The 26559-nt window shown below is 42.9% G+C and overlaps 1 protein-coding gene across 8 annotated transcripts in view; it reads right to left on the reverse strand.

Annotated features, from left to right (window-relative positions):
• PTPRT (protein tyrosine phosphatase receptor type T) overlaps window positions 1-26559 on the reverse strand; it is a 467492-nt gene that overhangs the window by 58307 nt on the left and 382626 nt on the right. For 5 of the 8 annotated variants that reach the window (XM_064674278.1, XM_064674284.1, XM_064674277.1 and 2 more), the window contains 4 exons: window positions 16916-17051; window positions 11793-11822; window positions 4766-4813; window positions 2419-2567 (listed from right to left, as the gene is read on the reverse strand). In XM_064674278.1, the coding sequence (XP_064530348.1) occupies window positions 2419-2567; window positions 4766-4813; window positions 11793-11822; window positions 16916-17051 (363 nt within the window). The remainder of the gene's footprint in view (window positions 1-2418; window positions 2568-4765; window positions 4814-11792; window positions 11823-16915; window positions 17052-26559) is intronic. The other 3 variants (XM_064674279.1, XM_064674283.1, XM_064674285.1) reach the window with 1 other exon arrangement.

The following is a 26559-nucleotide window of genomic DNA, read 5'->3' on the forward strand; positions in this document are numbered from 1 at the left end:
TTTTGATCTCATTCATGATGGAGAGCACCAGGCAGCACCTCTGAGAGCTGCTGGAGGTGACAGGGCAGTGTGACAGGGAAGCTACAGCAGGAGGGTGGGCAGGGCTCATCCAGGGAGAGCAAAAGTCCCCCTGCCATGGGAGCAGAGCCCTGGCCAAGCTGGAGGGACCATGGGAACAGAAAAGCTTCTACAGGGACTCACTGAATTTCTTCTGCCTGCAAAATTATCAAAATTATTGGGACAGAAAGCAAAAACTGGAGGGAAGGGCACAAACCCTGCAAGGACATGTATTCTGGAGATAAACCTGTCTGCAAGTCACTCAATAACTGAGAGGGATCCTACTTAGCAAGTTGGCATGTTCTATTTAATTGCTTTTGTGAGCTCCCAAGGTGATCCTGGGACTGAGAACACTTTGCTTCTCTTGGTGGACTTTTCTTCAAGAAGGAGGGGGGTATTTCCATGTCACTGCTGCAGCCAAGTCAGGCTCCCAGAGCTGAGGGGCAGCATGGAGAGGAGATCATGGGGTATCTCCCATCAGGAGATACCTGCAAATTCTATTTACCACTGGGGGCAAAGAGACAATTTCAGAATGACTTTGACTGCTGCTTAAGACAGTTGATTTCACCAGTTAGGATGGATAACCCCCAGTAAAACTCTATTAGTTAGCAGGAAGGTTAAGAATTAATCTTATTATGTTATTCCAAAGCAGGCCTGCATAGAAACCCTCAAGTATTAAACTTTATTATGCAATTTTATTTTTCTTTTAAGGAAGGTTTTTACCCATAAAATTCCTGTATCAGCACGTGCACATTACTGCACAGAACTTACCTCCAACACCTCAGCATCCTGGACTTGGCAGATAAAAATTTGGAGAAATCATGAAGGCTCATTAATAATTCTTTCTCATGGACATAAAGAGAGAAAAATCCAAAAAGAGTCAACCCATGATTGACTCAGGTTGTGTTACAGGGGGAGACTGGTAAAATCTGCAGTGATGTCAGAGAAGCAAAGGTCTAACTGATTTAAAGAAGAGAAAACCTGGAGGGATGCTTTCTCACCAAATTTGATACAGCATATATTCTATAGTTGCCATTTCAAGCAAATGACTCAGCTGTTTTAATTAGTCTGTCAAAATACCAAGGCAAAGAAATGAGGTCACATTTCAAGCTTGTCTCTGGTTGGAAAAAGAACCCCCAGACTTTTGAAAATCCAGATTCTGAAGGAAGTGTTAAACACTTCATTTTCCCCAGACCTTTCAGCCAAGCTGCCCTGGCTGCTCCGGGGTGGCTGCTCCAGCAGTGTCTGCTGCTCTCCTGCCTCTCAAATATATGAACCCCAGACAACTCCTGCTGCCTCCTCAGCAGATAGAGCTACTCAGAGCCTGAGAAAATTAGATCTTGACTGAAGTCAATTTAATATCAGAGGAAAGTGTTCACTGCTGGCCCTGACGGTCCCAAACACCTATTTATCCATCTCAGGGTGAGTTACCCAGAGTGGCAGCACCAACATGTGCAGATGGAATTTGACATGACCTACAGATAGAGGGAAAGGAAGAATTCACTCAGACTGTCCCACTCAATCTGAGATTACAAGAAATCAGTGGCAGTGATAAAACACATTTTGTACCATGAGTACATCCATGTTAGTAATTAGGGGAAAAAACCAGTTCACTAAAGACAAGAGTTTTAGTACACACTTGAGTTTTAGAGCTGTTCCCTGTCCAAACTAGCAGGCTCAGTGTCAAAAGAAGGAGTGACATGCCCAGAGTGTCTAAGTTTATATTTATTTAATACGAAAAAAAGTTTACAAATCCACCATGCAATCCACCATGCACTCAGCCTGCATCTAGAGAGGCTAAAGGATGACTTTGTGCTGCTTTACCCACAAAACTCTTTGAGCTACAGAGGTCTGAGTGGTTTACAAGTGTTAACTAAGATCAGTTTTACTGAACCTGGGTGAAGAATAAAGCAAAGACACAGACAAAAAGAAGAAATGCTGTCTTTCCATTCCAGTTCTCTAGCCAGGAGACCATGCCTTCTTTCATAACCATTTCATACAGAAAATGTTATTTCATCCTACAAGTCAGCTAAGTGATTTGATTTGACTCTCCTACTCACAAAGGAAAAGATATTTCTAAGGAACAAATAAACATGTGCCTCTTTAACTGTCTGATGGAGTTATTAGAACAGACTATGAATTATTCTCAGTAGATTTAGAGCCAGCAGGAATGTTCTCCACCTGTCTAACAGTTAAAACAGGGGCAGTGTCAGAGACATTCCAGATTTCTGTGGAGATTTTGCAATGATCTCTATCACTGCCATTCCTAACTCCTCAACATTGTGCCCATAGGAAGAGGTCCTTTTAGGAACCCAGAGCTCTCCAAGGGGGTCATATCCATTGCAAGCAAGTTAAACTTACTGAATCCATTAACATCTTGGCAGCTGGAAGAAAAAGCATCTTCATTGTGCACAGCACTGAGTTTGGTGGAGGTCTTGTCAGAAGTAGCCACGGGACCCATCTCCCTCTGTGTGCTGGTCTGAGTCTCCTTCTGCTTCTTGGCCAGCTTCCTTTGGGGCAGTTTGGAGAGGGGAGAAACCAAGGTCAGTTTTCCCTCATTAAAAACGAAGCAATGACAAAATATTTTGACAAACCACAGTTACCCCACTCGGTCAGACATGCAGGGCGTTTGACAAACTGCACGAGAGCAGAGCCCACAACTTCTGAATGTAACTGTTGTGGAGCACAACAAACATCTTTGAGCTCAGCTGACCCTCCCAGACACTTCTGTTGCACAAACCTGCATCACCCCAGCAGTGGGAGTGCTACCTCATCCTTGGAGAGGGTGGCATAGGTACAGCCCCTGGAGGGGGTGGAAACCACTCCAGGAAGAGCAGAGGGCTCGGGATGGGGGCAGTGATCAGCACCACTCACTCGGAGGTGATGGGACATCTGCATCCATCCCATGGGGTGTCTGCACCAGGGGTTTTCTCAGAGTGCTCCAGGGACCTGTCTCTGTGCGACCTGAGAGCTGGAGCAGAGTTTTGTCCTGTCCCCATCACAGCAATGAGGGCAGCGGCCTCCTGAATTCTGATACACACCCAAACTGCACTGAGGATCCATAGCCAGTGAGGGGAGGGGCAAATTAAAGGCTGAAACTGTTTTAGAAATCTCCACATATGCCTGTGCTCCAGGAAAAAAAAGGTATTTTCTTATTTTGAGGAGACAGCAAAAACTTTGGCCAAAGCAGAAACGCTGCCTGCTCTGAAAACACTCCCAGAGCTGAGAGCATAAGAGGCTCCTCTTTTGCAAACACAGTTAATAATAAGAAAATGGAGAGAAGCAGGAAAAGTGAGCTGCTAAGCTTCCACTGACATTTGACTGCCCTGTGCTTCACTTGTATCAGAGAGCAAAACCCTTTAAAAATGAATGTGTGACATTCTACAATCCACACCTTGAAAAAATATCACACAAATCCCTGGCGCCAGCAAAGAACTTTGCTTACACGACTTCCCTAGATAAGAAAATAAAACAAAATAAAAGGGAGAAAAACAGATTACTGTAAGCAGGAGCTTTAGATTTCTCTCTTTCCTCCGACTCAAAGAAGAAAAAAAAAAAATCCTAATGACTAAATCATTGTGCAAAGAGGTTTTTCTTCTCTAAGACTACAGGCTTATGGTAAGTGCTACCTGTCTTTTAAACTTCATTAGATTCTTAAAAAAGATACTCCTTGCAGCATAGCCTAACGGGCTTTATTTATCCACAGAACATGTCAGAGTGGCATTTCCAAGCAAGTTCAAGCACACAGCTGAGCCCCAGCCTTCAGGAGATGGGCAGCTTGGCCAGTCACACTCGTTTGCAACGAAGGGTCAAAGACAGCTAAAACCTTTGCCTGTGTCTGTGGGAAAAAGATTTTTTTAAAGCAAGTGGATAATCCAGATCAGGAGAGCACAGATTTATGGAGAAAACTCGAATGTTTGCTGCAAACTTTAGAACAAACACATGTTTCATCTGCTCCTCCAGCTGGGGTTCAGCCTTTTACAATTAGTGGTTCCAATCCAAACCCAGAGCTGTTCAAATTGGGTACAAAACCACAGGGGGCACATTTAGATCTCCCCACACCCCCATGGTGCACCCACTCCTGCAGATGAAGATACAAAGGGGAACAGTCCTTGAGTGATGAAGCAAAAAGCTGGTGTTTAATGATGTTAAAAGCTTTGCTTCCAGTGTTGGGCAACGTTAGCACAGAGCTGCAGACGTGGGAGCCCGTATTTTTTGTGCTGTGGTACCTGTGGTAACTACAATAGTCTTGAAGTGTATTAACTCTGCTATGTGGTTCCATAATCCTTCAAATTTGCTAATAGCACATGCCTGTGTGAATTCTTTTGGCAACAGGAATTAAAATCTCTCAGTGGGAAACACTAATCCAAAATGCAGAAGTCTTTAATAACAAGCACTCTGGACTGCTGGGGTGAGCCCCTACAGACGACCACTGCTGAGGTTTAAAAATGGTGAGTCAAGAAGGGCGACTTCCTTTTTAAATTCAAATGCAATTATTTGTGGCAATTATTATCTGTAAGTCCCCACGGCCTGGTATTTTTTTCCGAAATGCCAACAGGCTACAAAGAGCTGGAATTGGCAAACTTGTTTTCTCTTTGAGCAACAACATTTCTGCATGTCCTAGGCAGGAAAAAAAAAATAACCCCAAACCCAAGCCCATTAGTCCCCAAAGGCCTGCTTACAACAGCCCTATGCAAAGGAGTTCTACCTGGTCCTGTAGAAGACAGAGAGGCCCCTAAAACATTGGCTTGAATGCCTAAAAAGAAAAGGTGACATGAGTTTAAAGGTCCCAACCTAACTCGCCCACACAAACCGGCCGCCCCTGCGCAGGAGCTCACAGGGGGACCAGGGAACACAAAACGCTTCTGCACCTGAAAAATGCTACAGTTTTCTTTATCACTTTCCACCTTTCTCCCTCTCTATTCCAAGAACGTAAAACTTCTCCACCTAAATTTAGAGGGAAAAGGAAGACAGATCCCTTTTGAGGATTTCAGAGCTAAGCTCGCCAGACACATCAAGGGGCTCTCGGTTTCTGAACGTGCCTTTTCTGCCACCGTTCCGTGTCTGGAGAGAGTGGCAGCACAGGACTAAGCCTATTTGGTCCTTGCCATCATTATAATTCATAGAAAGGATTATAAAATCAAATGACTAGCACTTTCCAGAATGTTAAGGATGTGACTTAAACCCGCAGCTAGGTAGAGGTTTATTTCCCAGCGTGTCAAAAATGCCTTAGGAATTGGGAAAGCATTCATCTAGAAGTGCTGCTTCCAAAAATAGAGATCTCTGCGGATCACTGACAAGCCACATCAGTGACAGGGTTCCTGCTCTCCCCACTGACCAGCCTCCCCTGAACACAGCCCTGCAACACCCCGATGAAGCTGCTCCAGGAGCATTAGTGTCAATCACGGGTGCCCAGAGTGTGCCCAGCACAGCCTGACACCAGGCACCGAGCAGACACCTCCCCACTCATGCATTATGCAGCTGAAAAGGGGAGGAAATAAAGGCCCAGGCAGATATTGGGAAGAAGAGTGCTACAATCAACACAGGGTGAAGAGACTGAAATGTCAGCACGGGAATAAGGTGATATTAATGGCCGGGTTACATTTAAGGGGAATGTGTGAAGAAGAAAACAGGAGTCTGTGGATGGAGTTTAGTGGGTTGCCCCTTGCAGGGCTTGTAAATGGAGAGATGGTGTTTAGAAGCACTACACACACACAGGAGGGATGAGATAGAAAGATGCTCGACATTAAAAAAAAAAAAATGAAATCAGCTGTATCATCAGGCAGTTGATGGTGACCCCACTAAAGCAAGGATAAAACTATTGGCAGTGAACCTCAACTGAGTGTGGGTTTTGGAAAAAAAAAGATGGAGATTTGATTCAGTTATTTTTGAAACTTCTACTCCTATCAGAAACTAGATGTAAAATCTGAAGCACTACATTAAAATTGCTGGAGTTCCACTTAAACACTCCAGGAATGCAAACCTGGTATTGAGCACAAACCACTTAATGCCACGGGCATTAATCAGAGAGCTCAAGCAATATTTTCTGTTGGATGTATCTGCAGGATCAGATCCCCGTTTTGCAGAGGTTTGGATAAGTGTCAGGGATTATTTTTTAAAAACAGCTTCAAACTCTTCTTTAACTTTTTCTATCAATTCTACATGAATGTTAAAGCTGTAACTGCCACTCCTCCAGAACTCTCATACGTTTACGTTGACAGATTTAATTTTAGATGTTTCCCAGGGATGGGTTATATACACTGTAATGTAGATTTGCATGCACAGGTAATTTAGACATTAGGTATAGATCACCCAAGTTAAACGTGAAATTTCCTCCCACAGACACGAATTGCACATTGCCCTCGTTTTCAATAAGCAGTTTCAAAAAGCCACAAAATAAAACTCCTTTTGCAGAACTGTGCATAGTAAACTGCTGGGAGCACACACATTATTTATGAGGAAATCTGCAGCAATTTAAGGCAGGCTGTGATGAGCCATACAAATAAAAGGGAGCACTGGTTAAACAGAAGATCTACTGAACAGGATCTCCATCCCCTAAACCTGTGGTAGATCACAAATTCAGTTTAGAAGAACAGTTTCAAGCTGGTGTGAAAAATAAGGGAGGGATTATACATGGCACTACAATCTGCAAGGCCTGGGTGATCCTTTTGGTGTGACTGAGGATCAGAGAGGGCTCTGCTGTAACACTGCACTTCAAGTAAGACACGTGCCAAAGGGACACACACAGAGGAGGACAAGGAAGGTAAAGCTGGAAAACATGATCTACAAGGAAAGGCCAAAGGAAATATGGGTCTTTAATCTAGAGAAAAGGAAATCAAATAGGGTCAAGAGGTCTTCAAACATATGAAAAGACACCACAGGGGAGCTGCTCTCACTGTCTGCAGGGGCGAGGGAGTAACTAATAGGGCTCAGCTATGGGAAGGGCAGTTCATTTGAAACTCGGGGACAACTCCATGCAGGAAAAGCTGCCTGTCTCTCAAACTGACAGGGCAGACAGGCTGTGAAGTCTTGGTCACTAAAGATCTGTAAACAGAGCAAGTGGAGCGAGAGTTCAGAGCCTTCCATCGCTCCGATGCTTGGGGAATCTCCTCCCTGCTCTGATGGTCCTCCTTCAATCTGCACCTCCTCACCTGCTCCCCCTGCACTGACTGCAGCCTCAGCAGGGCTGAGGAGCATTCCTGGCCTCAGGAACACAGGGAGTACAGGTGGAGTGAAGAGCAAGGAGCATTGTTACTTACAGAGCAAACATCACTTGAAAAGAGAAAGTGAAGTAATGCAGAGGGAAGTCAAAATATGCTCTGAGTATTTCATACTGAGTGCACACAAACAGAGGGTCTTGAGAAATATGATCCAAGCTTCACTAGATCAAATTTTTAACCACTTTTTGTGGGGACATTTACTTACAACCCTAGAAACTTTACACAGGTCAGAGCCATCCAATATATATAAGCCTGTGTTGGTACTGACAGCCACAAACTCTGCCCCCTGCAAAGTTTAGGCTTGCAATCACCACACAGACACGTTCTAAGTAATATCTCACCTACTTTCTGCATTTTCATTATTTTTTTTTAATTTGCCTTCATTAGACTGGCATAGCCACTGATTAACAACTCTGTTTTTCCAGCATTTAATGAGAAAAGCATCTTACAGGAGTGTTTCTTCTTAAAATCCTGATTTAGCAAGCTGACCTGTGCAGGCAGATCCCACCATCCATGGAAATATATGGAGATATTTCTGTATTAATGTGGTTATACAGAGGTATGCCTATAAATAAAATAATGAGATTTTTTTTTCTTTTCAAATGTCCCACAGACAGTGGAAATAAATTCAGCACAAACCCTGTTATTAAAAAAAAAAAAAAGTAAGTATAAATTTAGCTTAATAACCTTTGACAATTCCTCCCAGCTGAAACCATCCAACAATTAAAACTGGTAAGAAATTGCAATGGGAGTTGAAGGGGCTTCCTATGTTGTAATAATGTCCAAGGAGTTCTGGCCAGTTCAGGGGAAAAGTAAAACATCATCTTGGCCATTGAGTGCCCTTCTCTTATAAATAACAATAAACTGAGTGCTTGTAACACACACATGAATCTCTGTATTTCCAGAAACACTTCCCTGGTCTGATATCTCTCCTGATTAAATTTCATTCTGCAGCCATTACCGAGCCCAGGAGAAAGAAACAAAGCAAAACAAACAACCCACACAGAGAAAACATTTCCATTCCTTTTTCTGGTGAGGAAACAATAAAATCATGATAGGAGTTGCTGCAGTTGAAAATACTGTTGCAAACGAGGTGCCTGTCATTAAAGGCAAACCCTCCTGTAAAATGGATGAATTGCTGCCCGTGTTTTACAGCTTCAGCCAGGAAAAAAAAACCAAAAGCTTTCAGACATGGATGGGTTGATATCTTGCACTGCCCATTAAATTAAAGTGCAAAGAGACAGCCAGCAATTCTGTACCAACCTTAGACACCGTTTGTATTGGTGTAAATACAGAGTAACTCCTCTGAAAAGGCTCAGGCATCACCCTGGGGACAGGGGTGAAAGGAGTGCACCAGGACAGGAACTCCTAATTCCACAGCTCCCCTTTCCCAGGACAAACACAAGTTCTGTCCCAGGATCTCAAATCATAAGGAACCAGCTTTTGATGGTGGGTAAATTGAAGGACACTATATGATGAGTTACAAGTTAGGAATTGAGGCCTCCTGGGTTTGTATTTCCACTTAAAGCATATTATAAAAGACCTTTATGGCCTTCTCTTTCACCTGTTCCTACATGTTGTAGCAAGTTTTCAATCAAGTGTTGCTATACAAAAATCCCATAACTACGTATACCAAAAATAACCAAAAGAGCTGCTCTTATAAATGAATATTTGTGACTGGTTTCACCAGAGCTGAGGGTGCTCAGCCATCTTACAGAATCAGATTTTAAGCCCTGGATTGCAGCAGAACACAAGACTGGCTGAAGGCAGAACTCCAATTACCACAGTGCTGTGGCCTGTCTCTGTAAAAACCAGTTACTTATGACATAACTCTCTGTGGCTTTAATAGAGTTATCACTAAGAACTGTTTAGAAGAGTTAGGGTTGGGGATTTTGACCTTCCTAACAAGAAGATTTTGGTTCCTAACAAGAAGAAATGCCAGTATAGCAGATGACAAAGCGTTGAGAGGAATTATCTGAAAGTAGACAAGAACTGCTCTGAGAAACACAACTTTGAAGTCCAGAAACTGAAACCAAAAATAAAGTCATGTAGTCCATATGGTCACATTTAAAGGTCTGCCAGCAGATCTATTTGAGAACCTGCTTTTCAGTGCTGGTAACTCATTCAACAGAATTTTGCCTCAGAACTAAAACATTCATACAAAGTCATAGCATGGAAACCAATTCTATTTAAAAAATATATATACATATTACTGCTCTTATTTTCACAACATTTCAAATAAACTTGAATCAAACCTCTCAGCTTATGGGAGGCTGTAGCAATTTCTATCAGCTTTGCTAAGAATTGCACAGTCCTTAGCAACTTCAGATTTTCATCTGCAATCACAATGCAACACCCTATTTCATGTGAACCTTGAAACATGAAACTCAGTAAAACTTCACTGTTTGCTCCTTCATGGATTCTCCTGATTTCTTCCCTCGCTACTGGAATATTCCTTGACTGTTGTTCAGGTTCCTCTCTTCACTTTTCCTGAGTCACTGTACTGTTCCCTGAGAAAAAAAGAGTTCTAGCAAATTGATCCCCAGAAGCCATTACAAGAGAGCAAAGAGACCCCTTAAGGATCCCTGTGGTTGCTCCAGCAGAGCAATCCTCAGCTGACTGCTTAAAACAATGTGGTGCTGCTGTAAAATGGGTCACAGAGGGCTCAGAGGTTGATTCATCTTTTTAAATATATAAATCTCAAAATATAGGGGAGCAGGGAATGTTCTGACCACATGGTGTCTGCTGGAAGAAGACAAAATTATAATGCAAAACCTGGGACTGAATTTTTCAGGCAATGGTGCTACTGGTTGTAAGAAACCAGAACAGTAAAATATGAGAAGTGTGCAGAAGAGGAAAGGTTGTACCAGGAAATTCAAACAGCTAGCAGCACCCATGTGTTAAAAGCATCCCCTAGTTAGTTAAACTTCTCTTTAATCTGACTTCTTAGGGTCAAATTCCATTCTTAGAGAAGCAGAGTGAGGTCTAGAGGAACTGGAGTTACTCTGCATTTACAGTGACATCACTGGGCAAAGTCAAGGCTCGTGATGGTGTCCTAATGCTCCTCAGGTGCTCCAGGGAGTGGGGAAGGTGCCTCTTTCAATAATTTTCTGATAGGTCATTGAAAAGTAAGATCCCTCCCCGTAGGGATCCTCAGATTTAACTCCTGTCCCCGTTCTTTGGATGTGAAGCAACTCAAGTGGAGAAGAACTCAAATGGCAGCACATTAACATGCTCCTTTTGCTGACCTGCTCAGCACCCTCCTGCTGTGTCTCCAGGACAAAGTCCCGAGACCAAGAGGAACTGTAGGAACAGGCAAAGGATGTGGTTGCTGGAGCAGCAGAGCAGGAGGAACTGGCAGGGCCCTTTTGACAACTCTCTGGATTTCAGAGCCCTGACAAGTGTGGCAGGTTGTGCTCCCGGGAAAAGGGGGAAGGCAGTGACACGGCTGCTGCTTCTGAGAGATGGAGAGGGCAGAGCTGTTCCTCTCAGCAGTAACAGCTGCCTTTCCACCCCTCCCAACCCTCTGAGGGCAGCAAAGCATCCAACTCAGTTCTCCGGGACTCTTTCCTCAGATCATTGATCTAGTCCTCTCCTCCTCCTGATCCTCAGACAACTATTATCCCAGCAGAAACAGCTTGGCCCCGATTACTTTCCAGCCCCTCAGTCTTTAGACAACAGATGGCTCTGGAAACACCGATGTGTGAAGCATTTTCATGTGCCTTAAAAATTGCCTTAATTATGCAGCCTCGTCGTTAGGACTGGACAGGTGATTTAGATCTGAATATCTGAACCACTTCATAACCCAGCCATCTAAACCAACCCTGGGAACCTGGCAACTCCAGCAACAGGGACGTTTGCTGAGATCCTGTCAAGTTGTAGTTGCCAGAAATCTTGGAATTTTTAAAAAGCTTATACCCATGGCTTCCCAACAATATCTTTCAGGTGTGAATTTTCCTGAAGTCTGGCTACATACAATGGAATGTTAAAAAGGTGCACTTGGGACACTCCGGATCTGTCCCATTAGCATTTATAGAATCATGGAATCATTTCTGTTGGAAAAGACCTCAAAGATCATCGAGTCCAACTGTTAGCCCAGCACTGGCAGGTCCATCACTAAACCATGTCCCCAAGTGCCACATCTACATGTGTTTTAAATGCCTCCAGGATGGTGACTCCACCACTGCCCTGGGCAGCCTTTGCCAGTGCTGGACAGCCCTTTTGGAGAAGAAATTGTTCCTACTATCCAACCTAAGAAGAATATTCAATTTGAAGAGCTATAAACCATCACTGATATATGGACATTAATGTGTTTGCAGGCACAATTACAGGTGCAATGGGAGAACAGGGAAAACACAACAGTGTGCAACTGAGAAAACTAAACACGAGCTGCTGGAAAGACAAGGATAAATGGAATGGTAAAAATAAAGTGATAAAAGAAAAGAATACCACAAAGCACAGAACTACCACAGGGTGACCATGCTCAACAAACATCATCCCCAGCCAAGTACTTACAAGTAATAGGAGTAGGAATAGGCATTTCTTCTAAATATCGACGGCCAATCAGATGAACAAAATATCCAAAAGGAGAAAAAAAGAAAAGCACATAATTAGATTTATAAGAACTCTAGGATTCTTTTTCAATATACAAAGTATTTGTGCTGGTTTTTGTACTGAGCTACCATTTTCTTACACTTTTTCCAGGAGCTGTATAGGGTGGTGAGTGATAAATAGTGAGCTGGAGACGGGTTGTGTTTCACTTTACTACTGACTGGTGTCACCATGTATAAATCCCCTCACCTCTTTCTTCCCTCACTTTGCCACGGCAGTAACATGGGTAATGAGACTTACTTTTGCCTGTTAAGTGCCTTGACATTTTTGAAATGGAAAGAAAGATGTCAGAGCTATTAATACAAATAACAATAAACAGGGGAAGCGCCAATGCGAGAACGCCACAATTTTGGAATATTTAGACAATGAGCAAATTGTCTAATGATAAATCACGCTTCATCAAACTCTGAAATGCAAATAGTTCATTACCAATTCAAGCATCACTCCATATTTAGAGCTGAGCACTGGGGGTATGCATGAGCTTTCTGCGTCACTGTGAGCAAGCGTTTTCTACCACAGTTTTTCAACAATTCTCTCCGGAACATTTTGATACGTGTTTGAGCAGTGCCACAAACCAAGCCCTGGCAGTCAGTTAGAACTTAAGAGGTGATGTTTTCCCTTTCATAACTGGAAAAGGGCTCCTCTGAAAAGCTGGTTCACAGCAGATGTGGCCCAGGGTGTTACAGATCTCCCGCCAGGCACGAGGAGTCTCAAAAGCAGCAGCAACGGTCAAGACAGGGAAAAACAGGGAAACACAAACTTCAGTCTGCTGCACAACTTTAAAATCCAATCCTTGAAGACTCCCCAAACACTAGGAATTGCTTAGAAATGCAATTGCAGGGTTCAAGTGGTCACTTTCATGGTTGCTCTGAACACAAATTCCATAAGCACACGTGGGAACCAGACTCAGCACAGTCACTCTGTGCACACACGGGGCTAAGGACAGTTCATGAGGATTAAATGGAAATGACTTGGTTTTCCTGGAGGTGGCTCTTGCTATAAACCTGAAATTCTGGCCAGATTCCTGTTATTTTCCAAGCTATTGGAATGGCATGGATTCCAAGGTACACCTGAAGGTATTTTAACATAATTCTCTTATCTCATGAAACCCAGAAATCCCATGTGCCATAGAATGCACCAGAAAGGTGCAGTGACTGCCACTGAGTTTCACTGTGGAATTCCAAGTTCCCAATAACTTCTGAACAAAGGGAAAAACAACCAGAATGTGTAAAATGAGAGCTCACAAAGCTGAACCTCCTACACCCCCAAAATCATTCCATTAAACCAACCCCCCCTGAGGCCAGGCCAGGTTTCACACAGGACTATCCACTGCAATTGTTCCCTTCAGCATCTTGCTGTTCTTTCTGCTGCTCTCCTGTCTCACCAGGAGACATCTGTGATCACACCAGACTCTCAGCTCTCATTAAAAGCTGCACATCCCTCCAGGCTGCAGAGGAAAGCTCAGAAAGATCTGCTCCATAAGGACAGAAAATAAAGGCAAGCCAAAGGAGGGTTACGTTTAGGAATTGGACAGTCCATTTTGGCTCAAATTCTCCTGAAATATGCAGCCTAAAATAAGGACTTCCTAAGGAATATTTCAAATCTTACTGTGAAAACTGGTCAGAGTTATGGTTCAGTAAAAACATGACCTGGTCCTAGAATGTATGAAACAACCCAAAAACCCCTGGCTGTGTCCCACCTTAAATATGGACACAGGAGGGACATGGGGCAACAAATGTGCAAATATCCCTTTTGCTGATTCTATCCTACAGCTTGGGTATGCTCTGCCCAAGAGGCTTTGGGGTTTTATTTAATTAGTTTAAGGTAACAACCTAAATCCTAATCCAGAATAAGGAGCTGAATTTTCATAGAAGGAAATAATCCTAGACCATACATAGCCCCAAATCTCCTTTTTTGCTACTGACAGCAGTTTAAAGAACTTATTTACAGTACACCCATGACAGGTTGTCTGATCCTATTTATTCAGCCTTATATTTAAGGGGTCAGTGGAGGCTTTGTCTGCTCAAACACACAAGCCTGAGAAGTGTCACATTCTTCACTCCAGGGAAATGCAAGTCACGATTACACCGGAATTAAAACTGTCCAGATGAAATCACAACTGACCAAAATCAAATCCTTTGGGGGGGCAAAGTCAAAGGGTATTTTCTCCTAAATAGAAGTTTACAAATGTCTTGTTTCAGTTTGCTTTTACTAACCAATCCTGTATTCTCTGGTACACAAATATATTTAACTAATATTAAGGACAAAGAAACAATCTCCTTAGAGAACTGGAATTGTTTTGATACAATAAAAATGAGGTATTTCAAGATATGTATCTATTAATGAAAGAAAACAGTACTGCCTTCTATGGGCAAACACACTCAAGTGGGCACTGATCACCTATAAATTAACAGGCTAAATTATCATAGAATCACTGAATGGTTTGGGTTGGAAGGGACCTTAAAGATCATCTCATTCCACCCCCTGCCATGGGCAGGGACACCTTCCACTATCCCAGGTTGCTCCAAGCCCCGTCCAACCTGGCCTTGGACACTTCCAGGGATGGGGCAGCCACAGCTTCTCTGGGCAACCTGTGCCAGGGCCTCACCACCCCCACAGGGAAGAATTTCTTCTTAATATCCAACCTAAACCCACTTTCTTTTAGTTTGAAGCCGTTCCCCCTTGTCCTGTCATGACATGTCCTTGTAAAGTTTCTCTCCATTATGTGGCAGCAATTTGTGTGTCATACACGTGATGATGATACTGTGATGTAACTCACAGAGCTACTGGGTTCCCAAAACCAAGAAAACAGATTTTGTAATTGATTCTGATTTTAGATACTGTAAGACAGTCATATTTAAAACATATATATATATATCTATACACACACACACAAGTTTTACACATACTCATACAGAATCTGCAGCAGACTTTAAGTGATCCCAGGTTTCAACTGAAACTTTTAGATAATAAACATAAAGTCAAACCCAAATTTTCCACTGCATAAACATTCTGACTGGTTTAAATAACTTCACATATCTGTCTAAACCCTATAAAACTTTGTCATCCCCCAAGAAATTTGTGAGTTGCAGGAATTTTTGCAATATGGTCTGCTGAAACTATGAGCAATTGGACTTGCTCATGCCTGGCATCTGAAAGGTTCAAACCAGTGAGCTGCTGATTTGGTGTCTCACAAGAACAAAATGAAGCTTCTGACAATCCCAATGCTCATCTCAAACCAGTGTCTTCCTTCTCTTAGTGCTTCTGCCTCCTTTTTTGTTTGCAGTGGTTGACAAAATGCTTCACTGAGAGAATCCACCCCTGTGCCCATTCCCAGTGAACTGCAGAGCCCTGGATTGTGAACAAATGTCACTGTGATATTTTCCAGCTCCATTTGAAGACAACATCCCGAGTTCATCTAATTAAATTATTTTTCTGCATTGCTGCCTTGTAAGACTACACAGCTTGTACAGTGAGGAATTGGTCTCAGTGCACTGAGAAGGGAACTCTTTTAGAAGTGAGGTTAATGCAAAAGTGGAATGCAAGAGCTTAAGCTCCCAGTGCTTCTGTCTGCAAAACAGAAAGAGAACTTTGTTGTTAAACTCTTCTCTCAGAAGAGCACAAACTTTCAGCTCTGCACCTCTAAAAGTTCCAATCAATTTGTGGTCCAAATCAGCTTCTCCTTTTATAAAAGCTGGTCCCAATCCACATTAGTTTTCAAATTAAATGAGCCTGACAGGCTTAAGTTCATCTTCAGGGAACACTTGTCCATATGCAGCTCCAAGCCTCAACTGGACGTGACTGCTGCTGCCCATCCAGGGGAGCCCCAGAACCTGTGGGCTCAGCAGGTCTGGGAATGGTGCTGGAGGTGTGAGACAGCCTCCAAAACCTCCTCCTGCACTGGTAGAGCTTCTAAATGGGAAAAGATTTTAAAGTCAGTGAGCCAGTTTATTTCTTAGTGTGGGTTCCAGACAGCAAACTGGCAAAGAGAGATACAGGCTGCAGGGATTTTGCCTGTTTGCACTGGGGGGTGGAAACGACACAGGAAAATATGATTTTTCAGCTCTAGAAATCAAAAATGGAGAATTTAGATTTCTAATACACCCACTCACCTCCTTTCTTTTAATATTGAAGAAAGGTGCCTAAGTTTACAGAGCCTGTGGCAAAGTTCTGTCTGTGGGACATCACACCCAAATCTACCAAATATTGCTGCTTCAGGGACCAGGCCAGTTCCCCAGAAAAACATGTGCACTGTCTCAGGACAGCACAAGTTTGGGAATTTTTATATAGAGCAAGTGGGTCCTCAGTCTCCAACCTCTAGAACTCGCTCTGCATTGTGAGTATTTTTGGTTCTGGCTTTGTCTCTGTTATCTGTGAGATAACTTGTGTTGTAACAGTCATGACAGCCAAAACATGAGGAGAATCAAGTGTTGGAAAACTGGGTGGAGTGAGGCATCCACAGCTTCTCTGGGCAACCTGTGCCAGGGCCTCCCCACCCTCAAAGGGAAGAATTTCTTCCTAATATCCAACCTAAACTTTCTCTCTGTCAGTTTGAAGCCATTCCCCCTTGTCCTGTCACTCCAGGCCCTTGTAAATAGTCTTCTTTCATCTTTCTTGTAGCTCCCTTTGGGTACTAGAAGGCCACAATCAGATCACCCCAAAGCTTTCTCTTCTCCAGGCTCAACAATCCCAGTTCTCTCAATCTTTCATATTAGGAGAGGTGCTCCATTTATCACTTTGTACTTGAACATGCTACTTCATGAGTTATCCCTTCACATTATTTATCAATTAATGATCATTAACTCTTTGCAGTAATAACCATTCCTCTGTTACTCATGTAATATCTCCCAGAACAAGCATTTCCTCTGGGACTACAACCTCTTAAGTGTTAATGTTGCATAAATAAGTATTAACTGCTGCCCTCTGTAACACAAAGGGAATGTTTGATCTCCCTTTATTTATTCTTCTTTTTGAAACAACAACACTGTAACCAATAGGTCCGAGATGGAAGCAAAGCAGAAACTTACCTTCTCTTGATGGTAAGCATTGCTCCCAAGAGGATAATCACAAACATCAGGAGACCAGCTATAACTCCAGCCATTTTTACTGTGCTGTCAACTTGTTTTTCTGGTTCCACTGCATTGGAATTCTGGGTGGAAGCTCCTTAAAAGATGGAGGGAGAGGAAGGAGAAGATTAAAAAAAAAAAAAAGGTTTGTAGGGAAATTGTGCAATGATCCACTTTAAATATTCATTTGAAAGCCTAACAACGTATTTGCAATCAAATTGCAATAGGCAATTGTCCATCTAATCAAATCTGCCTTTAATGAGAGCTAATGACAGATAATTCAGAGCAGTAATCGGGTGTAAAATCCCAGTGTAATGCAAATGATTCTAATATTTTACTATATGATACCATAATGGGGAATTTACTCTCCTGAAGCACTCAGCATACCCCCAGAAACAAGAGAGTAGCAGCTGTAATTTTAATCTCAAATATCTTGAGTGGAGGTGCAATCCTTACTCATCAAGATAATGAATGCAAAAGTTTGCAGTAACATACAATAACAATACTTGTAGAAACTTTTTTCCCCTCTAAAATCAGCACACACCTCTATATCTCACTGCAAATATGGAGGCCCATATTTTGGTGAACATAAAAATTACAATTCTACATGTAACAAAGATTAATCCCCACACACAGAGCACCCTAGAATAAACACAGAATTCTAGAACGGTTTGGGTTGGAAGGGACCTTAAAGATCATCTCATTCCAACCCTCCTGCCATGGGCAGGGACACTTTCCACCAGCCCAGGTTGTTCAGAGCTCCATCCAACCTGCCCTTGGACACTTCCAGGGATCCAGGGGCAGCCACAGCTTCTCTGGGCAACCTGTGCCAGGGCCTCCCCACCCTCACACATCTTCTCCAGGTGTGACTTCTCCTGCAGCCCAGGCAAGACAACATAATTTCTATTTGAATTTTTCTGGGTTTTTTTTAAGAGTGAAGCCTGCACACCTAAAACCAAAACATATTTAGGAACGTTATCTGCGCAGCATTTCCGCTTTTCCTTCCTTGCTGTGATCTGATTTTGAGAGTCTTTTCTCCCTGCACTGACAGCACCTCACAGAATGTTGCCCTCTCCCCTGCTGCTGCTTCCATAGGGCTCATTATTGGCTCTGCTGACTTCACTACTTGCTGCACAGAATTTTTCCAGATATAGCTTGAGCCACTGAGCTTGATTTAGAAAGCCCCACAAGATTTGAGTCATGGCTACTCTAAAGACTAAATAAGCCTATCTTCATTATATTCCTGATATACTTAACTACTCCTAAAAATATCACCATGGCAGTTAAGGAAGTTAAATGAATTCATGTTACAGGAGATCACACTCTTATCTTGGGCTTCACCTTTGCTGGGGGAGTCAGCCAAGTCTTCCTCCACAGCTTAAATGCAGTAGGGAAAGGGCATCAAAGGTGAAAACAGAGGGCTGACATCAGAAGACCATAATGTTTTGCTCTTTTAATAATTCTGTGTTGGTGACCTTCAGGAAAATCTGAATCCCTTCTGTTCCTGAAGTTGTTTGGGGAGATAGTATTCAACCAAGCTCATGTGTTGGTGAGATAGCACAAAGCCTCACTGGGTTATTCTGCTGCCTGTTTGGCACACATTAAGCTGCACAGGCTTTAAAAGATCTTTATTTGCAAGGATGAATCCCAAGGGTCACTATGATCAAATCATGGGGGTTGGAATGAGATGGTCTTTAAGGTCCCTTCCACCCCAAATCATTCCATGATTCTATGATACAGAATGATATAGATGATATAGATATAGGATATGATACAGAATAATAAAATACCAATATAGGGCTTTCTGCTATGTTCTGAATAGGGCTTTAGCTGATGGACTTCCAGGGATGAGGATCTTATCTTCAACAAACTGTTATATTCTCCTCCCACAGTATCCTGAAGAGCACACACAGCCCACTGACACCAGAAATGCAAAATTAAGAAAACTCACCACATGCAGCAATAGAAGAATGATTCCCTTCCTCCTACAGCTAAGCTGGTAATCTGTTCTGCCAGAGCAAAACCCAATATTTACCAAGCAAAAAAATGCTGGCTCTTGGAAACACACATATAATTTTCAGCTTTTTGTCCCTGACAACTCTACTGCTCTGCTGCCTTCACCAATTTGCCCCCTTAGTTAAGAGTTCACTGGTAACTTCTGTGCTCACATGTCTGAAATGCCTTAATGGGACTCCTGAGCAGGGAAATAAAATAACCTCTCAGTTGCATATTACCATCTTTATTTGACAACATCTCTTACAGGCCTGGAGCACATCTATCCTCGAGGTATACCATCACACAGGCAATCCTGACACCATCACACAACAAAGTCAATGATAAAGGTACAATTTCTCCCTGAAAATGGCTAAAACTCTATTCATTTGAAGTGAAAGTCAGAAGCACTCCAAATTGTCCTTCACTTGAGCTGCAGTTACTCCTGTGACCCTAAATAACAGGTGTTGGAGAATGGTTTTCTACCACAAAGAGCAGTCAGACCCCCCTCATTTTTGTACCATCTGAATGCCCTCGTGAAGTGTGAGTCAGGTTAAACAAAAACCAAGAATGGGCTGTCAACTCCATCCTCTAATCCACTCGAATGGTTGGATTTTGCCAGGCTGCTGCTTGTTACTACAGGCAATGTGTGGTCAGTGTATTTTTATCTGGTATTTCTCATCCCATTGCAGGCTCCTGCAGTCCTGGAAGGAGGATAAAGGCTCATTATCCGTCCTGACACCTCCACACTGCAGTGACTGATTCACTCGAATCTTCTGTGCAACTCTTTCTATCTGTCTTGGCAAAGGCCAACAATTCCTTTAGGCTACTAGTCCAACCATTTGTAAGTTGTCTCAGCTAATAATGCCTAGGAATTGAAGATATGACAGTGTCAGCAAATTGCTGGCTCTGGGATCCTGAAAGCCTTGCAATGAAACTACTGCAGAAGTCCCTTGTTTTCCTGCCATTCCGGGATATTTTCCTTGCAGATGCCTCAATCTCCTCTGGTTGCTCGTGCTCCCACCACCAGCTGTAGGTAGGAACATTTTTATCCTGGTAGGAGGACATCTGTGAGCTGTCCCTGTCCTTGCAGGAGGTGACTTCTGCTGCTCCTGACAGAAATGCTGCTTTAGAATTCTGTTTTCTTTCTCTCCTTTATAGGGACGCAGGATCTGAAATCCTCTGAGCACAGCAGCCCATAGAAACTGCTCAGATGGCCATTTCATACAAATACCTTTAAATACACTTGGAAAGCTCTGCACTGCTGTACTTGAGGGGCCACCCTCTCCTTTATGAAAAACAATGTTTATATTCTGCCGACATTAAAACAAGGAAAATAAACAATAACCATATTTTCTAGTTGTTACTCCCACCACATCTCCTGGAATAAATTGGCCCTAGTAACAGAAGCTGGATACTGGAATAATAGGATACAGAACAGGTCAGCACTGTTATTAGTGTGTGTATTCCAGGGGCACCCAGAGCCCCTGCTCAGGTCAGGACCCCATTACACTGCACCAACATGAAGCAGGACAATTTTCTGCCCTAAGCTTGATTTCTTAATAAGGAAGGCAAATGATAGAAGACAGTGCCAGAGAAGTAAAGACTGTAGGTCCCCTGACTCCCTATCTGTGCTTATCTACCACACCAGGCTACTACTTCCAGAGATACACATTTCTGTGCTGTACAAAATGCACCAGCCCAGAAGCCTGGCCAGCAGCACCAATCTGACTTTCCCAGGCATCAGCGTCCACCCAGCTCTCCATTTGTCATTCAGAGCTATTTCAACACTTCAGCCCTTTCCTAGCAACCCAATTTACTTTGCCTCTTCAAAGTTCCCAGATCCAGCATCTTGCAGTGAGACAAGAAGCACATTTATGGGAGATGCTGTTCTGGTGATGCTGCAGAGAAGCAAAGAGGGCAGAGCAGGGAAAATGGTTTATTTCCCAGAGTCATCCAGCTCATTAGCCCAGGAGAAGTCAGGTTTATGGATCATCAAGCACTGATGGTTTAATTAAGGTTTTGATTAAGCTCTAATCTGGCCTTGCTGCTGTGGAATCACAGAATCATAAAATATGCTGAGATGGAAGGGACCCATCAGGATCATCAAGTCCAACTACTGGTCTTGCACAGGACACCCCAAGAATGCCCTCATGTGCCTGAGGGCATTGTCCAAACCCTCCTGGAGCTCTGGCAGCCTTGGAGCTGTGCCCACTGCCCTGGGGAGCCTGGTCAGTGCCAACCACCCTCTGGGGGAAGAACAGCTGAGGGAAAGGCACCATAGCAATCTTTCTCCCAGCAATTTATGCATGGATATATTATTTGAAAATAAGCCACCAGATATAAAGCAACCTTCTCTGTGGAGGTGGCACTCTGAAAAACACCCAGGAAAGAATGATTATTGAGTGCATGGAGCTAAGCAGGACTGATAATACAGGTTTCTTCTATAAAACCTATTTCACAAACTGCAATTTGAAACGTCCTTTAAGCAGCAATTACAAAATTGCATTTAGAAAAATGTAACTGTCAGGAAAAAGGATTCAAAAGAGCCATAAGCAGGAGGAAAAGTCAGGTATTTGTGCATGATTTCCAGGTGGTGAGGAACAAAGTCCTTCAATGGAAGTGGTACCACAGTCAGTGGTAGCTGGGTCCCTGTGTAGGAGAGAGGAGCATCCCAAAGCATAACAGGAGGAGGGAAAGCAAATAAAATGGCTCTAAGGACAGCAGGGTCAAGAAAAGGGCAGTGCAAGTGTAAAGGAGGGAGGGACAAAGTGAGAGAAGCAACACAAGCATTGGTTCAGCCTCCAGGTCCAGGAAAGACCCTACAAGGGGACAAGTCTGGCACAGATGAGGTTTGGTTTCAAATTTGTGACACCTAAGAACACAGCCTCTTCAGACAGAAATCCACTCGTGGAACAGAAACCAATCAGAAAAAATCACTTCAAAGCATTATTTAACCCGGAAAAATTAATGAAAAATATTGGGTTCACAGTCATTAAAATGAGCTGTTCAATCAGAATGATTTCTTTGCAGCACATAATGGCCAGGCTGCAGACTGAATGCAAAATCTCCTAATAGACCTAGAGGCTTATATTCAAAAGACAGCTATTCTCAAATCACTTGTAAACATGATTTCCTTTATTTATTTTTTTATGGTGCTCTCTATGTGAGTGGCCTACAAATGATTCAAGCATCTCTGCACATAGAAATGTTCTCAGAGCCTGATAATATCTATACCTGTGGAGCACAGTCTGACATGCAGACACGAGGCCAGACCTCCAAGAATGATTAACACTGAGATAAAGGTGGGAAACACCATTTTATACCCTATTCTAGAATACCAAGCACCAGCCCTGGGCATCAGCTGACCAGTGTAAAACTTCCAGCATTGTGCTGGGGCTAAAAAACTGTGCACAAAGCCAATGCTTCTGTACATCATAAGCCAACAAAGAAACAGCTCATCAAATCTGAAAGCCACGTTCCACTTTGGTTTTTTTCTTTGTTGTAGTTCATTAAAAAAAATTAACACCACAAAGAGTATGTAACATCATTACACCAATTTGCCTCCTCCAGTTATTGAAGACTGCAAACAGCACAGGCTTAAGCCTACAATGAGACATACTCATTTCTTCAACAAAGGTCAAAAAGAAGGGAAAGAATGATGAGAGGCAAAAGCTTTCAACCATATTCTAAGCAGAGAGAGCAGCAAAACAAAGCAGACCAGGAGAGAAAGACAAACCAGAATTTGTATGAGGGATTTTCAAGCTTACAGGTTGAATCTGTGGGAGGATGAAGGTAAATACACAGAGAGGAATCAAGATCAGCATTATACTAAACTGGATGAGAATTAAAAAATAGCACTAAGAGAATAATTGATTCTGGAGATTCCAGGCAAATCCACCACAAAGGCTTTTCTTTTCTCCTCCTACAGAAGCACTTAATTTGTGCTAAAGGCAGATATATGGTCCCCAAGAATGAGAAAGGTTATTACATTTGCTTGAAAGAAGAGCTCAGCTAAAGAGCAGCTGCTGTGATGACAACAAGTGATGGGATGGTTCGGGGGTGAGAGCAGGTTCCCATTTTAACTCCCCAGTTTTGCAGAGTTATTTAGAAACCAGCTCAATATTATAAAAATGGAAAGCAAGCAAAATTCCCGTTATCACAAGTTCAAACTGACAGATGTGACTTAATTTTTGTGTGGTCCAAAACAGACACGGGGGGATCAATCTTTTGACTGATACACGTGAAAACTTCACAGTGCACAATGTTGTGGGCATATAACACACTCATCACACCCTGTCAACAAAAAATAATTAACCTTTGCATCAGTCAGTCCCCTCCAAGAAGTTACCCTGATCTCATCACGATTATCATTCAAAATCCACACCCACACCAGCTGCAGAAGCTGCAAAACCAGTGAGCAAAGTCGAGGGGTGGGTAGGAAATGAATACTGAAATAAAATCACCTTTTGAGCCTGACTGGTCAAAGGTGTTCCAAGAACCACAGTGGCCTACAAAAACCTACAAAACCTACAAAAACCTACAAACCCCATGCCTGGTGAGGCTTCACCCCCGGGCTGAGTGAGCAGCATGCAAAGGAGGGCTCTGAGCCTCTCCCAGCAAGCAGGAGTCAGCTGGGCAGTGTGGCAGGGAGTCTGTACACACGCTCTACGTGTGCTGCATGAAACACTGGAACCTCCTGCACTCTGCCAAGTGGAAGCAGCACTTTCAGGCATGCCTGGAATGAAGATTTTTTTTCTTTTCCTCTACAACAATACTACAAAGCAGTCTCTGTCACACCTGCCTCTCTAGTGATATTATCACAGATACTAATATTACCATGTAGTTTTTAAATGTCCAGCTCCTGGAAAAGCTCAGAAACTCATGCATTAATATTAACCCTGTTTCTGAACACTGGCTTGTTTGGAAATCTATTTAAGGAAACAGAGGTATAATGTATTTGTAATAGCCTTGGGTTTGTGATGCCTTTGGAAGTGCTGTTAAGGGACACTGACAATGATAATCTGTTTATGAAAACCATTTTGAGTGATCCATAGTACCTGACCAGTGGCTGACACACCTTAGAAAGGATCTCCAGATATCAGGAAATGGAGACCAAATATTGATCACTCAGATGGTGTGTGTGAAGGTCAGGAACATGCAACACTGCTGTCCAAAATGTGACAGCCCTCCTCCTGCTTCCCCCTCCCCTGCCCCATCTCAGCCCTTGTGCAGAAGAGGCTTCAGGGCACATTCAGCCAATTCTTTCTGCAAACCTTCAAGCAGGAGAGATGAAAAAATGCCCCTAAATTTCACAGGTGAATAAACATCTATTGCTCCCTGCATTAAAACTAAATAAACAAACCCCAAATCCTTTCTGATTTACCTTCACTTGTGGCTTTAATGTCCAACTACCATATTTTTTTTTTTCATTTCCCCCTCTTTGCCTGGCTACCAGTTTATTTGGAAGCAAAAATAAGTGTAGAGCCAACCAGCCTCAGCCATGTAGAGCCAACAACATCCTTTCCCACCAGGTGAGTGCTGAAGTGGGACAAGAATCTCCAAGTAAATCCTTGCCTGCTTTGACTCCTGGAGGACTTGGCTCACACAGCAATAATACATTTGATTCTGCTTTTTCAAAAAATCCCTCTTTTTCTGAAGAAATCCAGTGTGTCCCGGGAGTGGATGCTCTGAATTACAGAGCTGATGTTTGCACAGTCTCCTGTTGCTAAACTATCCCAAATTTTACCTTAAACACTCTGCCTCTTCTGCCCTTCTCTCCAGCTGCTTATTTTAATTGAGGAGACCAAGGTTAGGGTCTGGCAGTGCAGCAGAGCTCTGGGGTAGAAAATGTTCTCTAGAAACTGGGCTGGAGATACCAAATTCAGTTCACTGTGGCCTCATCCAGCTCTAGAGCAGGTTCTGCACTAATTTAAATCTCCCTGGGAAAAGGAAGCCCCTAAAGGTGACATTTTAAATCCCTCTAAGTAAGTCTTGCCACCAAATTTGGTGAAAATAAAGATGCTCACTGGGTTAATTTGGTATCCACGTGCCAGGAAGTTTGATTTATCTCCCAGTGAAGTGTATTTTTCAGTAAGAGCAACATAAGTGTGTCTTTCATTAACAGTTGTGTATGGTGATACACAAAACTAGTGCTAAAAAATAACTTTTAGAAGGCAGAGATTCGTTCAGGGGAAAAAAACAACTGAACATTTTCATGCATTCAACTCAAAAAGTGTGATAAACCCCTCTGAAATAAATAGCACAAAACAGAATAAACCTGTCAAAGGAATAACATTCCAGTGTATTAGAAGACAAAATGCAATAACAAACAGATTTGAAGTGGGATTAGATCCGTTTAAAAAATACATTATCTGTCTACAAACCCAGACTGTATTTCAGAAAACAAAAGAAGCCTCTTCAATGAATTTGAGGGACCAGGAGCTATTAAAAGAACAGTTCTCATATGCAGCAAAACCATGTGTGAACAGTAGGAACACTTTTCCTCCTCATTTTCCACTGATTTCTTGCAGTCTCCTCCCTGCCCCAAGATTTTCCTGGACATCTTAGACCCAAATTCTTAAATGAGGTCTCAAGACTATCTCAGGAAGTTTCCTTCTTCCAGTGCTACCAAAAATCAGGACCTTTTCTTCCATCTTAAAACCATTTGAACTTCATAGTGATCCCAGCACTTTTCTGCCCCTGTATCATCACAGCTGTCCTGATGTGTAGTTGAAAAAACTGTTGGGTGAGGAAGCCATAAGTGGACAGGAATAATCATGAAGCACTGGGAGAAGAACAGAAACATTCCTACAGAAATGTAACCCATCTCAAAACTGAAAAACCATCCCCTCCTTTCCCCTCCTTTCCCATTAATCACATGTAATGCTGTCACACCCCAGTCAGTCATTCCATACACATCAGGCCAAAGGAGAAAAAACTACTTCCACAAAGCTGATGGGATTTCCTCTCTATATTTAAATTTTCTCTACACATTCAAATTTAATGGTACTGGTCCCAGTGTTACACGTGATGGGGCAAGCTGGTGACACACAGACCTCCAGGTTCAACCTGATGAAACCACAAAACCCTTGAGAAGCTCCAAACATCCCCACTTGTGATCTGTGAGCAACTTTACTGCTGAGGCTCAGTCCTGCAGCTTCTCTGACTCCAGCAGCAGTTTCTACACAGAGGGCTTCCAGAACCAAGCTTTCATTTTCCTGCCATATTTCTTCAACAGCAGCACTCAGCTGTCAAAGAATAAGTGAGATCAGCCCCAGCAAATTCTGGAGCTGCTTTAAGTGAAGATGCAGCTCAGCTCCATGCACGCCCAGGGAGATATTCAGCCTCTGCAGAGGGGCATCTGTGGGGCTCTTCCACCACACTCAAGTGCTCCTGTGAAGATTTAAGTGGTTTGAGCCCCCCCAGCTGACCCTCAGCACAAGCCAACATCCCCCTCAGAGCTGAAGGAGTGACTATGAGGACTGTCCCCTTTTACACTGTATTGGAGTAATTATTAAAGTATTTTCCCATGCAAGACAAATATGAAACAAGAAGTCATGAAGCTGCTCAGACCTCTGGAAGGTTGACCAGTTTTCCTTCTCCTGAACTGA

This window comes from Pseudopipra pipra, chromosome 17 (assembly GCF_036250125.1).
Source record: "Pseudopipra pipra isolate bDixPip1 chromosome 17, bDixPip1.hap1, whole genome shotgun sequence".
Classification (NCBI taxonomy): Eukaryota; Metazoa; Chordata; class Aves; order Passeriformes; family Pipridae; genus Pseudopipra; species Pseudopipra pipra.